This window comes from Hylobates moloch, unplaced genomic scaffold (genome assembly GCF_009828535.3).
Source record: "Hylobates moloch isolate HMO894 unplaced genomic scaffold, HMol_V3 SCAFFOLD_1, whole genome shotgun sequence".
NCBI classification, from domain to species: domain Eukaryota; kingdom Metazoa; phylum Chordata; class Mammalia; order Primates; family Hylobatidae; genus Hylobates; species Hylobates moloch.
The window spans coordinates 23,280,003-23,293,010 of record NW_026652276.1 but is presented as its reverse complement, the minus strand read 5'-3'; the positions used below and the strand labels follow the sequence as shown (position 1 = coordinate 23,293,010).

Here is a 13,008-nt window from a genome sequence, read left to right as displayed (position 1 = left end):
GTGCAGTGGCATGATCATGGCTCACTGCACCCTCAAACTCCTGGGATCACGCAAACCCACCCACCTCAGCCTTGAGAAGCTGGGACCATAGGCACATGCCACCACATCTGGCTACATTTTTTTATTTTTTTGTAGAGACAAGGTCTCACTTTTTGTTGCCCAGGCTTGTCTCAAACTTCTGGGCTCAAATGGTTCTCCCACCTTGGTCTCCCAAAGTGCTGGGATTACAGTTGTGAGCCCTTGCACCCAGCTGAAATTTTTTTAAACTGCCATTTATAACAGCACCAAAACGTGAAAATTTGGATATAAATCTTTAAAAATATATGCATGATCTATAACTGAAAACTACAAAACTGATTTCTAATGAAATAAAATGCGGAGATAAACCATGTTTATTGATTGGTGTATCAATGATTCAGTATTGTTAAGTTGTTCATTCTCCCCAAACTGATCTATAGATTCAGAGTAATTCCAGCAAAATCCCAGCAGCATTTTTTTTAGAAATTGGCAGGCTGACTGCTATGGACTGAATTGTGTCCTCCCCAAAATTTCATGCTTTGAAACCCTACCCCCTCATGTCATGGCATTTGGAGATGGGACCTTTGAAAGATAATTGGGTTTAGATGAGGACATGGCCCTCATGATGAGGTTAGTATTCTTCTAAGAAGAGACACCAAAGTGCTTGTTCTCCCTCGTTCGCTCTCTGCCATGTGAGGACCTAGTGAGAAGCTGGCCATCTACAAGCCAGGAAGAGAGCCTTTACAAAAACTATACCATACCATGCTGGCACCCTGATCTCAGCTTTTTTTTTTTTTTTTTTTTTTTTTTTGAGACAGATTCTTACTCTGTTGCCCAGGCTGGAGTGCAGTGGCATAATTTTGGCTCACTGCACCCTCTGCCTCCTGGGTTCTAGCAATTCTCCTGCCTCAGCATCCCGAGTAGCTGGGACTACAGGTGTGCGCCACCACACCCGGCTAATTTTTGTATTTTTAATAGAGACAGGGTTTCACCATGTTGGCCAGGCTGGTCTTGGCACTCCTGACCTCTGGTGATCCAGCTGCCTCAGCCTCCCGAAGTGCTGTGATTACAGGTGTGAGCCACTGTGCCCAGCCTGATCTCAGACTTCCAGCTGCTAGAACTATGAGACAATAAATTTCAGTTGTTTAAGCCACCAGTCTATGGTATTTTGTTATGGCAGCCTTCTGATAGACTGATCCTAAGATTTATATGGAAAGCCAAAGGAACTAGAATATCCAAACATTTCTTTAAAAGAACAAAGTTGGAAGACATATACTACCTGAGTTCACACCTACTGGAAAACTATAGTAGTCAAGGCAATGTAATATTGGAGAAAAGAAAGATTTACAGACCGTTGGAGCCAAATGAAGAGTCCAGAAATAGACCCACACATATATGGTCAGTTGATTTTTGACAAAGGTACAAAGACAATTTAGTGCAGAAAGCATAGTCTTTTTTTTTTTTTTTTTTTAAGAGAGAGTCTGTCACCCAGACTACAGTGCAGTGGTGCGATCTCAGCTCACTGTAACCTCTCAGGTTCAATTGATTCTCCTGCCTCAGCTTCCCGAGTAGCTGGGATTACAGGAGCCTGCCACCATGCCTTGCTAATTTTTGTATTTTTAGTAGAGACTGGGTTTCACCATGTTGTCCAGGCTGGTCTTGAACTCCTGACCTCAAGTGATCTGCCCGCCTTGGCCTCCCAAAGTGCTGGGATTACAGGTGTGAGCTACTGCGCCGCCCTCTTCCTATTTCTTTTTTTTTTTTTTTTTTTTAGTACAAGTGTGAATCTGATTCCTTTAACAAACCCCAGTTTGTGTTCTGTTATTTAAGTTCATAATTCACTGGATAAGCAGTTCGAAGTTAATGTTAACTGGAAACCCTAACTGTAAAGTAATTTTGTTTGTCCTTATTTTCTTTAGGGGCCCTGGTGAAAACAGATGAACAAGAAGTAATCAACTTTTTATTGACAACAGAAATTATCCCTTTATGTTTGCGAATTATGGAATCTGGAAGTGAACTTTCTAAAACAGTATGTGCTTTTAACTTGGATTTTACGTTGTGTTGACTCTTGAGCTGCTTCCTTATGGTCCTGGGATCATTTTCTGTCTTCAAGCTTTTGAAATTTGTATGAATATTTTTTCTCTTTTGAATAAAAATTATTATAAAACAATTATTGAAAAACCCAAACCATTCAGAAGAAAATCAAGTTAAACACTAAATTTCTTTTCTCCAAACCCACATCTCACTCCATAGGTAAATTCTAAGTATATTATTACAGTTTCATTTTTTTAATTTTAAAATTTCAATCCTGCTCCTTCTATAACCAGGCTTTTTTAAAATACATAATCAATTATATGTACTTGAGCTTCTGCTTGCTATGTACTTTAACCGTGAATGACAACATGACAAGGTACAGAATTCTTACTCATTGTACAGAATTCTTACCTCATTGTTTTGTCTCAGACCTCTATTGCCATAGTCCTTTTGTCTTCTAACATTGAATATTTCAGAGAAGTCTCAGGGTCAGCCTAATTCTTTCCTGTTTTAGGTGAACTTACTTTTTTGTGTGGTTACCTACAAGTGTCTTTTATTATTTTTAAAGTTCATTTGATAATCATATATCCTTTTTTTTTTTTCCCTCTGAGATGGAGTCTCGCTGTGTCACCCAGGCTGGAGTGCAGTGGTGTAATCTCAGCTCATTGCAACCTCTGCCTCCCAGGTTCAAGCAATTCTCCTGCCTCAGCCTCCCAAGTAGCTGGTACTACAGGCGTGTGCCACCATGCCCAGCTAATATTTGTATTTTTAGTAGAAATTGGGTTTCACTGTATTAACCAGGCTGGTGTTGAACTCCTGACCTCAGGTGATCTGTCCGCCTCAGCCTCCCAAAGTGCTGGGATTACAGTTGTGAGCCACTCCACCCGGCCCTTTTTTTTTGAGATGGAGTGACGTAATCTCAGCTCACTGCAACCTCCACCTATCAGGTTCAAGCAATTCTTCTGCCTCAGCCTCCCACATAGCTGGGACTACAGGCACACACCGCCACTCCCGGCAAATTTTTTTTTTTTGTATTTTTAGTAGAGATTGGGTTTCGTCATGTTGGCCAGGCTGGTCTTGAACTCCTGACCTCAGATAATCCGCCCGCCTCGGCCTCCCAAAGTGCTGGGATTATAGGCGTGAGCCACTGCACCCAGCCTCAATTTTTTTCTGAAAGAGCATATTACTTGTGTCTTTTTTGTTGATTTGTATATTTTTCTCTTTTATTTGTTCAAGCCTCTTGGTTCAACAACATCAGTTATGCTCTATTATCTGTCTTTCATATTTTTTTCTCTAATCACTTTCAATTTTTAAATTTCATATTATTTGATTTTTTCAAGATTACTTTTCCATATTGCTGACTATTTTGGGTAGTATTCAATCTCTGCTCTAAAATGTGCCTTGTCCCATTAAATTACTTTTTTAGTCTAACAAATATTCTTGGGTGTAAGCAGATATAATGATTTTTTTTGGTTTTTTACTTTTAAAAAGATATATATGGAATGCTTCATGAATTTGTGTATTATCTTCTCACAGGGCCACACTAATCTTCTCTGTGTTGTTCCAATTTTAGTATATGTGCTGTCTAAGTGAGCACTGGTTTTTTAATTTTTAATTATTTATTTATTTAGAGACAGGATCTCTCTCTGTCACCCAGGCTGGAGTAGAGAGGCATGGCTCACTGCAGCCTCGACCTCCTAGGCTCAGTTGATCCTCCCACCTCAGCTTCACAAGTAGGTGGGACCACATGCCTGCTCCACCACACTCAGCTAATTATTTTTATTTTTTGTAAAGACAAGGTCTCCCTATGTTGCCTGGGCTACTCTTAAACTCCTGGGCTCAAAGGATCTTCCTGCCTTCTGCCATAGTACTAGGAGTACAAGCATGAACCACTGTGCCTGGCCAATTTATTGTTTCCTTGAATCTGGGGTCAATAGTTTCCACTTCCTCTCTGGATAGGTAGTTTGATATGGACACCCTCCACCTGGTTTTTTTTTTTTTTTTCGCTGTCGCCCAGGCTGGAGTGCAGTGGCGCAATCTCGGCTCACTGCAGGCTCCGCCCCCCCAGGGTTCATGCCATTCCCCTGCCTCAGCCTCCTGAGCAGCTGGGACTATAGGCACCCGCCACCTCGCCTGGCTAATTTTTTGTATTTTTAGTAGAGACGGGGTTTCACTGTGTTAGCCAGGATGGTCTCGATCTCCTGACCTCGTGATCCGCCCGCCTCGGCCTCCCAAAGTGTTAGGATTACAGGCGTGAGCCACCACACCCAGCCTACCTGGCTATTTTTAAGCTTTTTATTTTAAATATTCAATATATGGATGACTGTCAAAGGCATTGTTGAGCAAAAGAAGCCAGACACATGGGAATTCATACTGTATGTTGATCATGTGAAGTTTAAGAACAAGCAAAGCCAATTACTGGCAGTAAGTTGGATTCGTGGTTACCTCTGAGGGAAGGACATTGACTGGGGAAAGGTATAAGGGAATGATGGAATCCTGAGTTGGTAGAAATACTGCTTTTTTCTTTTCTTTTTTTTTTTTTTTGAGACCGTCTCACTCTGTCACCCAGGCTGGAGTGAAGTGGAGTGATCTCGGCTCACTGCAACCTCCGCCTCCCAGGTTCAAGCAATTCTCATGCCTCAGCCTCCTGAGTAGCTGGGACTACAGGCACACACCACCACACCCAGCTAATTTTTTGTATTTTTAGTAGAGATGGAGTTTTGCCATGTAGCCCATGCTAGTCTTGAACTCCTAAGCTCAGGCAATCTGCCTGCCTCCACCTCCCAAATATTCTGTATTTTATACAATATTCTGTATTTTAATCTGGTTATAGTACATAATGTGTACATAGGTAAAAATTCAAGGTACACTTAAGATTAGTGCACTTAACACACTTTACTGTGTATATGTTTATGTTAGGTTCCTATATAACCTGCTGCTATAACAAATTATCACAAGCTACAAGGTTAGGGGCAATGCAAGTTTACTGTTTTATAGTTTTGAAAGTCACAAGTTCTGAATGAGTTTCACCAATCTAAAGTCAATGTATCAGGAGGGTCATGCTTTCTCTGGAGGATACAGAGGAGAGTCTTTTTCTTGACTTTTCCAGCTTCTAGAACTGCATTTCTTGCATTCCCTGGATTATGGCCCCCTCCCTCTTCAGAGCCAGCGATGTGGCATGTTCAAATCTCTCTCTGCTTGTCACATTACTTTCTCCTTTGTGGTAAAATCTCTCTCTACGGCCGGGCGCGGTGGCTCACGCTTGTAATCCCAGCACTTTGGGAGGCCGAGGCGGGCGGATCATGAGGTCAGGAGATCGAGACCACGGTGAAACCCCGTCTCTACTAAAAATACAAAAAAATTAGCCGGGCGTGGTGGCGGGCGCCTGTAGTCCCAGCTACTCAGAGAGGCTGAGGCAGAAGAATGGCGTGAACCCAGGAGGCGGAGCTAGCAGTGAGCCGAGATTGCGCCACTGCACTCCAGCCTGGGCGACAGAGCGAGACTCCATCTAAAAAAAAAAAAAAAGTCTCTCTCTACATCTCTCTTTTTTTTGTTGTTGTTGTTTTTCGTTTTTTGTTTTTTGGTTTTTTTTAAGAGATGGGGTTTTCTCTGTCGCCCAGGCTGGAATGCAGTGGCGTAATCATAACTCACTACATCCTTGAACTCCTGGCCTCAAGCAATCCTCCCATCTTGGCCTCCCAAAGTGCTGAGATTACCAGCATGGGCCACTTTGGCCTTCTCTACATCGCTTTTGAGGAAACTTCGTTATTACATTTAAGGCCTACTTGGATAAACAGCGATAATCTCCCATCTCAAGATCCTTAACTTAATCACATCTGCAAAGTCCCATTTTTCATTTAAGGTAACATTTGCAGAGTTTGGTGATTAGGGCCTGGATATCTTTGAGAGCCATTATTCAGCCTACTACAGTGTTATAACCCCAGTAAAATAGTAAAATAATTCCACAGTTCATTTTGATGAGCAGCCAAGAAAGAGTGTCATTATCGTGATTGTCTGATTTAAATTTAACTAATATTTTAATATCTCTTCTATGTAAGAGCTAATGAGCTCAAGTTGAGGGAAAAATTGAGGCCACATATAAGCTTCACAGCCAGGATATGTTTTATTACTGTTAGAATAATCTTCAAAGAGAAGCTTAAAAATCTTATTTCTTCAAGATCTTCTAAGAACAAAAAAGGCCTTACCTCAGCCGAGTGCAGTGGCTCATGCCTGTAATCCCAGCACTTTGGTAGGTCAAGGCAGGTGGATCACGAGGTCAAGGAATTCAAGCCCAGCCTGGCCAAGATGGTGAAACCCCGTCTCTACTAAAAATACGAAAATTAGCCAGGCATGGTGGCAGGAGCCTGTAATCCTAGCTACTCGGGAGGCTGAGGCAGGAGAATCAGTTGAACGAGGGTGGCAGAGGTTGCAGTGAGCTGAGATGGAGCCACTGCACTCCAGGCTGGGCGACAGAGTGAGACTCCATCTAAAAAAAAGAAAAGAAAAAAAAAAAAAAAGAAAGGCCTTACTTCATCTGGAAGAGAGGAGGCATAGCTGAATAAATTATCTTGGGCTATGGAAAAGAGAAGAGCCTTAGATATTCAAATGAGGCTTGGATCTCAGCTCTGCCACAGTAACTTTGTCACTTGGGATCTTAACCTGGTGCATTATCGATTAACAGTTATACCTGGCACATAGTAGGTACTCTATAAATGAGAAGGTCTCTGAGTTTTTAAGAATTTGATAATTACGCAGAACCTACCCTTGTATGTAAAGTGAGAATAATAATGGTACCTACCTCATCGATTTATTATAAAAATAAGATAAGCATGTAAAGCCTCTAGAAAAAAAAACTGGTACAAAGTAATGTTCAATATGGTAATATTTATTATTCTTTGTACTATACATATATGATAAAGTTGTACATAATATACAAGGATCCCTGCTTGCTCAATTTTCTGACTGATAGTCATGCCTGGGAAAATGAGTAGAAAGTGAGAAGATTAAGCAACTTTATGAACTCTTCGATTTTGTTTTGCTTCAGGTTGCCACATTCATCCTCCAGAAGATCTTGTTAGATGACACTGGTTTGGCTTATATATGTCAGACATATGAGCGTTTCTCCCATGTTGCCATGATCTTGGTGAGTTCTTTCATCTGTCCCCTTTACAACTACTTCTCATCACAAGCTTAATCTCTTTATAACTGGCATTGAACAACTTCAGTCTTCTGACTAGAAATAACAATTTTGGAACCTTTTATGATTCTTGGACTGTCTGATTTCTGATGTCAATTAGAATTTGTTTGTGTTTTGTGTGTTTTTTCCAACCCCTCCCCTTATTTTGGGGGAAACAGGGTAAGATGGTCCTGCAGCTATCCAAAGAGCCTTCTGCCCGTCTGCTGAAGCATGTAGTGAGATGTTACCTTCGACTTTCAGATAACCCCAGGTAAACATTTATAGGATGTATAGGACTTTAGGGAAATACTCTGCTGAACAGTTTCCTAATCTCATGGCATAGCTCCTATGTCTTTAGGACAGGGAAGTGGGGATATAACTACATTTAATTTGTCTGAGACAGAACTTAGATTCCTTTTAAAATTTGAAATGCTGAATTTTAGTAGCCATCAGTTTCATCTTCTTACTGTAACTCTCCATCCTACTGTGAAATTCCAGAGAGTCTAGGCGATTCCAAGGGAAACCTTATGATGCATTACTCCTGTTGTTTGAATTTTCTGTTGCTACTCTATGTGGTCAGAAAGAGAAGTATATTTTCAAAGATCTCTTAAGAAGGAACACAGCCCAGGGGGCTCTTGAATTCTATTTCCAATTCTCTCCTTGATTCCTATAAGTTTCTTGAGCTAATTATTTTATCTGCTTATGTTCGTAATCTTTCTGCCAGAAATCATACATTGTAGATATAATGCATTTTAGAAATGTTTGACCTTTTGCTTTGTAAATCCATAATTCATGCTGAAAGCAACTTGCTCATATTCTGCTAAACCACATAATGGAGCGATTTCTGTGTTCCTGGGAACAGAGCTAGCTTGATTTGATTTAATGTGAACTCAGTCTCCTGCCACTGAGTTTATTCAAGCCCTACCTGTTTGTTGACCATTTTATCCTGTTCTTCAGTGGTTCTTGTTTTCACCAAAGTTTAAAAATGTGTTTATTTAAAATTCTACTTGTACAAAGAAAACTAGTCTGAGTGCAAAAACTATAACTTCGTTTAAAATAGCTCTATACATAGTTAACATTTACCTTTTTTAGGTTTTCAGATTTGACTTTCTGCTGGTCATCTTTTCAAAGAAAATGAAACGTTTAAAAGTTCATCTGATAATACTGCTACCATAGTTTTGTTTTCACTGCTCATCTCTTATTAAGGTTTTTAACCATAAAACTGAAGCAATTTCTGTAAAGACACAAATTGATAACTTAGTATAGAATTAAAATTCATTAAGTTATCATAAGTTTGATGCTATCCTTGTTAATGTACTGATTTTTGAAATATTTTATTTGCCATAATCCATATATTTCTAACATGAGTATTTTGACAGTATTTAATAAATCAGAAAGCTGTTTGAATGGAAGTAAACTATTGAACCTTTTAATTTCGCTTTTTCATGAAATTCTACATTGGGGCATCATTCAGAAAATGTTTGTGGATACAGATTTTGGAGATCTCTGAGCCTATGCCTAATATAGCTTTAGAGAATTTTAATAGCTTCTTAAGGAGCCATAGATTCACAGTATTCTAAATATTTATGTCTAAGAAGGGGGCTCTTCCCTGTCCACAAAATGCGGGTTTATTTGTTGGTCTCCCTGGTTGGTTTGTTTGTTTCTGATGTAGGGCACGTGAAGCACTCAGGCAGTGCCTCCCTGACCAGCTGAAAGACACAACCTTCGCCCAGGTGCTAAAAGATGACACCACCACGAAACGCTGGCTTGCACAACTGGTGAAGAACCTGCAAGAGGGCCAGGTCACCGATCCCCGGGGTATCCCCCTGCCCCCTCAGTGATCCTTCCCTGTTCCCTCCCACTACTCCCCCAAGTTGGGGAAGGGAGGGGCAACCTATGAGAAAAACAGCTCAGGTTTTATCACCGACTGGGAATAGACAACCTCAATGCTGAACCGCACTGGAGAAAAGGGGCAAGGTACCCCTGCTGAGGTGTATGGGCTGCCATCTCAGGCTGTCTTGAGGACCTGGGCTCCCTCTGCTACTCCCAGGAAATGGGCTCCTGACACAGCAGTCTGCCACCACAGCCCCAGGAGGGTGTCAACACCAGCAAATGCTGTATTTGCAGCATGTCCAAGATGACCCTTCTCCCCTACCTCTACCTAGCCACTGGCAGGGAGGGGAGACAGTGGTGATAGCAGCAGCACTCTAGGCATGGTGAACGCCTGGGACCAAGCCATGTGGCGTTTTTTATTTTGCCTTCCTAGAAGACTCAAGATGTGTCTCTTCATTCTCTCTCAGTGTTTGTTTACTTTGGTTTTTTTGTTTTTAATCTCAGAGAGAGGTGTGTTTAGTGGGCACAAGCTGTAATATTCAGCAAAACTTTGTCAATTGGCACTGTTTACAAGTCTGTTAGCTGCATAAGCTCAATAAAAAGTTGGTCTGGGCATTACATCCCCTCTGGCAGGCCAATAGCTGCATCAAGCTGTTGGGAGAAATGGGAGGGCAGGGGAAAGATGTAAAGCCAGAGGACAGCAGGAACCCACCACCTGTTTCCCTTCCTTCTCCCATTCTACTCCCAGTCCGGAATGCCACAAGGACCTTAACCTTGTTTCTGGCTTTAGCTGCTAGTTTTCCCAAATCTCAGTGCTTTCCCTTTTTGAACTTCCCTTCTGTTAAACTTAAAGCAGACGTCTTAATTAATCAGGCTGTCTTGGAAGGGTATTTTATTGGGGGACAAGGGGCGGTGGTGGACCTCACCTTCAATCCAAGTTTTCACAGATATTTTCTCGATAACTCTAAAAGGGAGGTGCTTGGGATTAAGGTGACAGTCCACTTGATGCTTTTCTTTGTTTTAGTATGAATTTCAGCAGCTCCATCTGTCTTCATGATTGTACTTGAGCAGTATTAGGTATATGAATTAATTTTATTCAGTTTGAAGATGGGGGTCTGGGTTCTGCTCACTCAGTCTTTTTTTTTTGACACATTCTCTTTTGGTCTATGGGAATTACAGGGTTGCCGCTAAAATACTCACTTGTTCATATCATGTCAGAGATTTCCTCTTCTCTGGAGCTTAGGTGGCTCTTCACGATCCACAGGCTTGAATCTGCAACCTAGTGTAAACTGCCTTGCTTTCCCCAGTCCTTTCCCCTGCTAGCACCTGCTTTCTCATCCCCATCTCCAATCAAAGATGGGATTGCTTAATCCAACTCTGGAGAGGGACCAAGTCTTTTCTGCCCACATCTCACACAGTTGAGGTGTCTGAACAAGTTTGGGGAGGGTCTATAAGGGGCAGGCTCAAAAAAAAAAAAAAAAAAAAACCATTTGCAGAGGCAGTTTTGCCAACACAAGGGCTCTTTCAAGCCGACTTTCACAAAGAGAGCCGGACTTGTTAGTTGGCTTCTGTCTCTTTAGAGCCGAGAAAATAGTAATTAAGTGGCTTAGATACAGGAAGGGCAGAATAAGCACTTACTCCCCCTGCCTTCCAAGATGAAGAGGAGAAGCAGGCCAACCCTCAAGAATGGCAAGCCTGAAGTGAAGTGATCTTAGAGAAAGCAGAGAACAGAATGGATTGGATAGACATCTTGACTCTATTCAGCCTGTAGTCTGCGATCTGGAGAGTCCAGTTAAGGTAACCCAGATTTTTAACAACCGCCTTCCTGCTGAGCCAAAGTTTTCTCATTCCCCCTCCACTGGGGAAGCAGCTGAGGCCCAGGGCCTTGCTCCCTGGGAAATTCTCCTCTCTCCATCTTTCGGTGCATTGGCCATGTTACTGTGCCAAAGTGTCTTAATTCTTGTCCCATCTATTCTCAGCTGGCCTTGGAACCCACATAGGAGTTGGTGGGGGAGGGGTGGAATGGGTATTATTCATTGTAGTTGATCCTGATGTGTGTATTATATAAAGAGACCCCTCCCCTTATTTTGTGTTTTCCATCCCTCTCCCTTAACAGGATTGAAATAAAACATGCTTCTGTTTTTGTAAAAATAATTTTTCCTTTACACTGGAGATTTTATTCTGTCAGTATATGGGTAACTAGGCACTTTGGTCAGGTGATCCTTGTCATGCCTGCTTCTAAACCCTCTGTCTACCTACACAACACACACACACACACACACACACACTGCCCTGCCAAGATGGCAGTAGTGGTTCTTTTGTGAACGTGTTTTTTGGGGAATCTCCATCTGAGGTACAAAAGCTGTTTGGGAGGCTGGGAGCGGGGATGATGCCCTTTACCTGATAAAAGTGTGTTTTACTGGGACAGAACTTTACTCCTGGCCATATTGGCCAGAACTTAGTGCCAGTGTAGGGAGAGACTTCCATAGTGACAAGGTAATGCTTGAAACATCTTATGAACTTTGATGTTCATTTCCTCAAGTTCAAGGCTTGGAGCACATCTCCAGGATTGTTTCCATGCCTGGCTGTCAGTGGAACACAGCTGACCTATGCTTCCACGTTCTTTTTTCAAGGGCCTTAGAGGGCCTGTGGCCTGTTTCACTGGTGAAACAGGAGCAGCACTGGTAGCCTTCAGAGTATGCCTTGCTTACTAACTACATATTATTCCTCTGCTCATTGTTCCTGCTGCTTAAAGGCTAGGAAAAGGGAGATATACAAAGTTGTTGCTTTCAAAAACTCAAAAAAATTTGGAATAGGAAACCTTAGAATGAAATTATATTTTTCTTTCCTGATACATTATGGAATGTAATTTTTGGAAAAATATTTTGATGTTTATTTCAAAAGCAGATATAACAAGCAGAAAATTTGTTGGTTTGTTTTGTTTTGTTTTTGGGAAACGGAGTTTCACTCTTGTTGCCCAAGCTGGAGTGCAATGCCACGATCTCAGCTCACTGCAACCTCTGCCTCACAGGTTTAAGCAATTCTCCTGCCTCAGCCTCCTGAGTATCTGGGATTACAGCGGCCCGCCGCCACATCCTGCTAATTTTTGTATTTTTAGTAGAGACGGGGTTTTGCCGTGTTGGCCAGGCTGTTCTTGAACTCCTGGCCTAAGGTGATCTGCCACCCTCAGCCTCCCAAAGTGCTGGGATTACAGGCATGAGCCACTGTGCCTGTCCAACAAGCAGAAAATTTGAATAACAATTAACATACCTGGCTTAATTGACATGCATAGAACACTGCACTCTTAACCAATAGTATACATATTCTTTTTAATTACACCTAAGCATTTAACAGAACTGATCATAGCTGGGCCATCAAGCCTCAAAAAATTTTCAAAAAATTTAATACAATATTCTCTGACCACAGTGGGAGTAAGCTAGGAAAAATAACTAGAAAGTCCCTAGCTGTTTGAAACTTAGGCAGTACGATTCTAAATAACCCATGGGTCAAAAAAATCACAAAGGAAATTAGAAAAAAATACATATATATCTATATCTATACATATAGATACATATGTTTTTGAGGAAGAGTCTCTGTTACCCAGGCTGGAGTGCAGTGGCGTGATCTCAGCTCACTGAAACCACTGCGTCCTGGGTTCAAGTGATTCTCCTGCTTCAGCCTCCTACGTAGCTGGGATTATAGGCACATGCCACCATACCCACCTAATTTTTGTATTTTCTTAGTAGAGACGTTTCACCATGTGGGCCAGGCTGGTCTTGAACTCCTGACTTGAAGTGATCTGCCCACCTTGGCCTCCCAAAGTGCTGGGATTACAGGCATGAGCCACCTTGCCCAGCCTAGAAAATATTTTTGGTTAAGTGATAAAGCTGGGAGCGGGGTGGGGTGGCTCTTGCCTGTAATCCTAGCACTTTGGGAGGCCAAGGCAG

At 41.8% G+C, this 13,008-nt stretch overlaps 1 protein-coding gene and 1 non-coding gene across 3 annotated transcripts in view; one reads left to right on the top strand and one right to left on the bottom strand.

The window, feature by feature from the left end:
• Window positions 1-11,215, top strand: part of CNOT9 (CCR4-NOT transcription complex subunit 9) — a 28,392-nt gene extending 17,177 nt beyond the window's left edge. The window contains exons 5-8 of one of the 2 annotated variants that reach the window (XM_032754504.2): window positions 1,938-2,047; window positions 7,097-7,195; window positions 7,408-7,499; window positions 8,901-11,215. In XM_032754504.2, coding sequence (XP_032610395.1) covers window positions 1,938-2,047; window positions 7,097-7,195; window positions 7,408-7,499; window positions 8,901-9,069 — 470 coding nt within the window. In that variant the 3' untranslated portion in view covers window positions 9,070-11,215. The other variant, XM_032754506.2, reaches the window with a different exon arrangement.
• On the bottom strand, window positions 3,544-3,649 carry LOC116809831 (U6 spliceosomal RNA). The gene has a single exon (XR_004370012.1). It is a non-coding gene; the product is annotated as a U6 spliceosomal RNA (small nuclear RNA).
• Window positions 11,216-13,008: the final 1,793 nt, after the last annotated feature.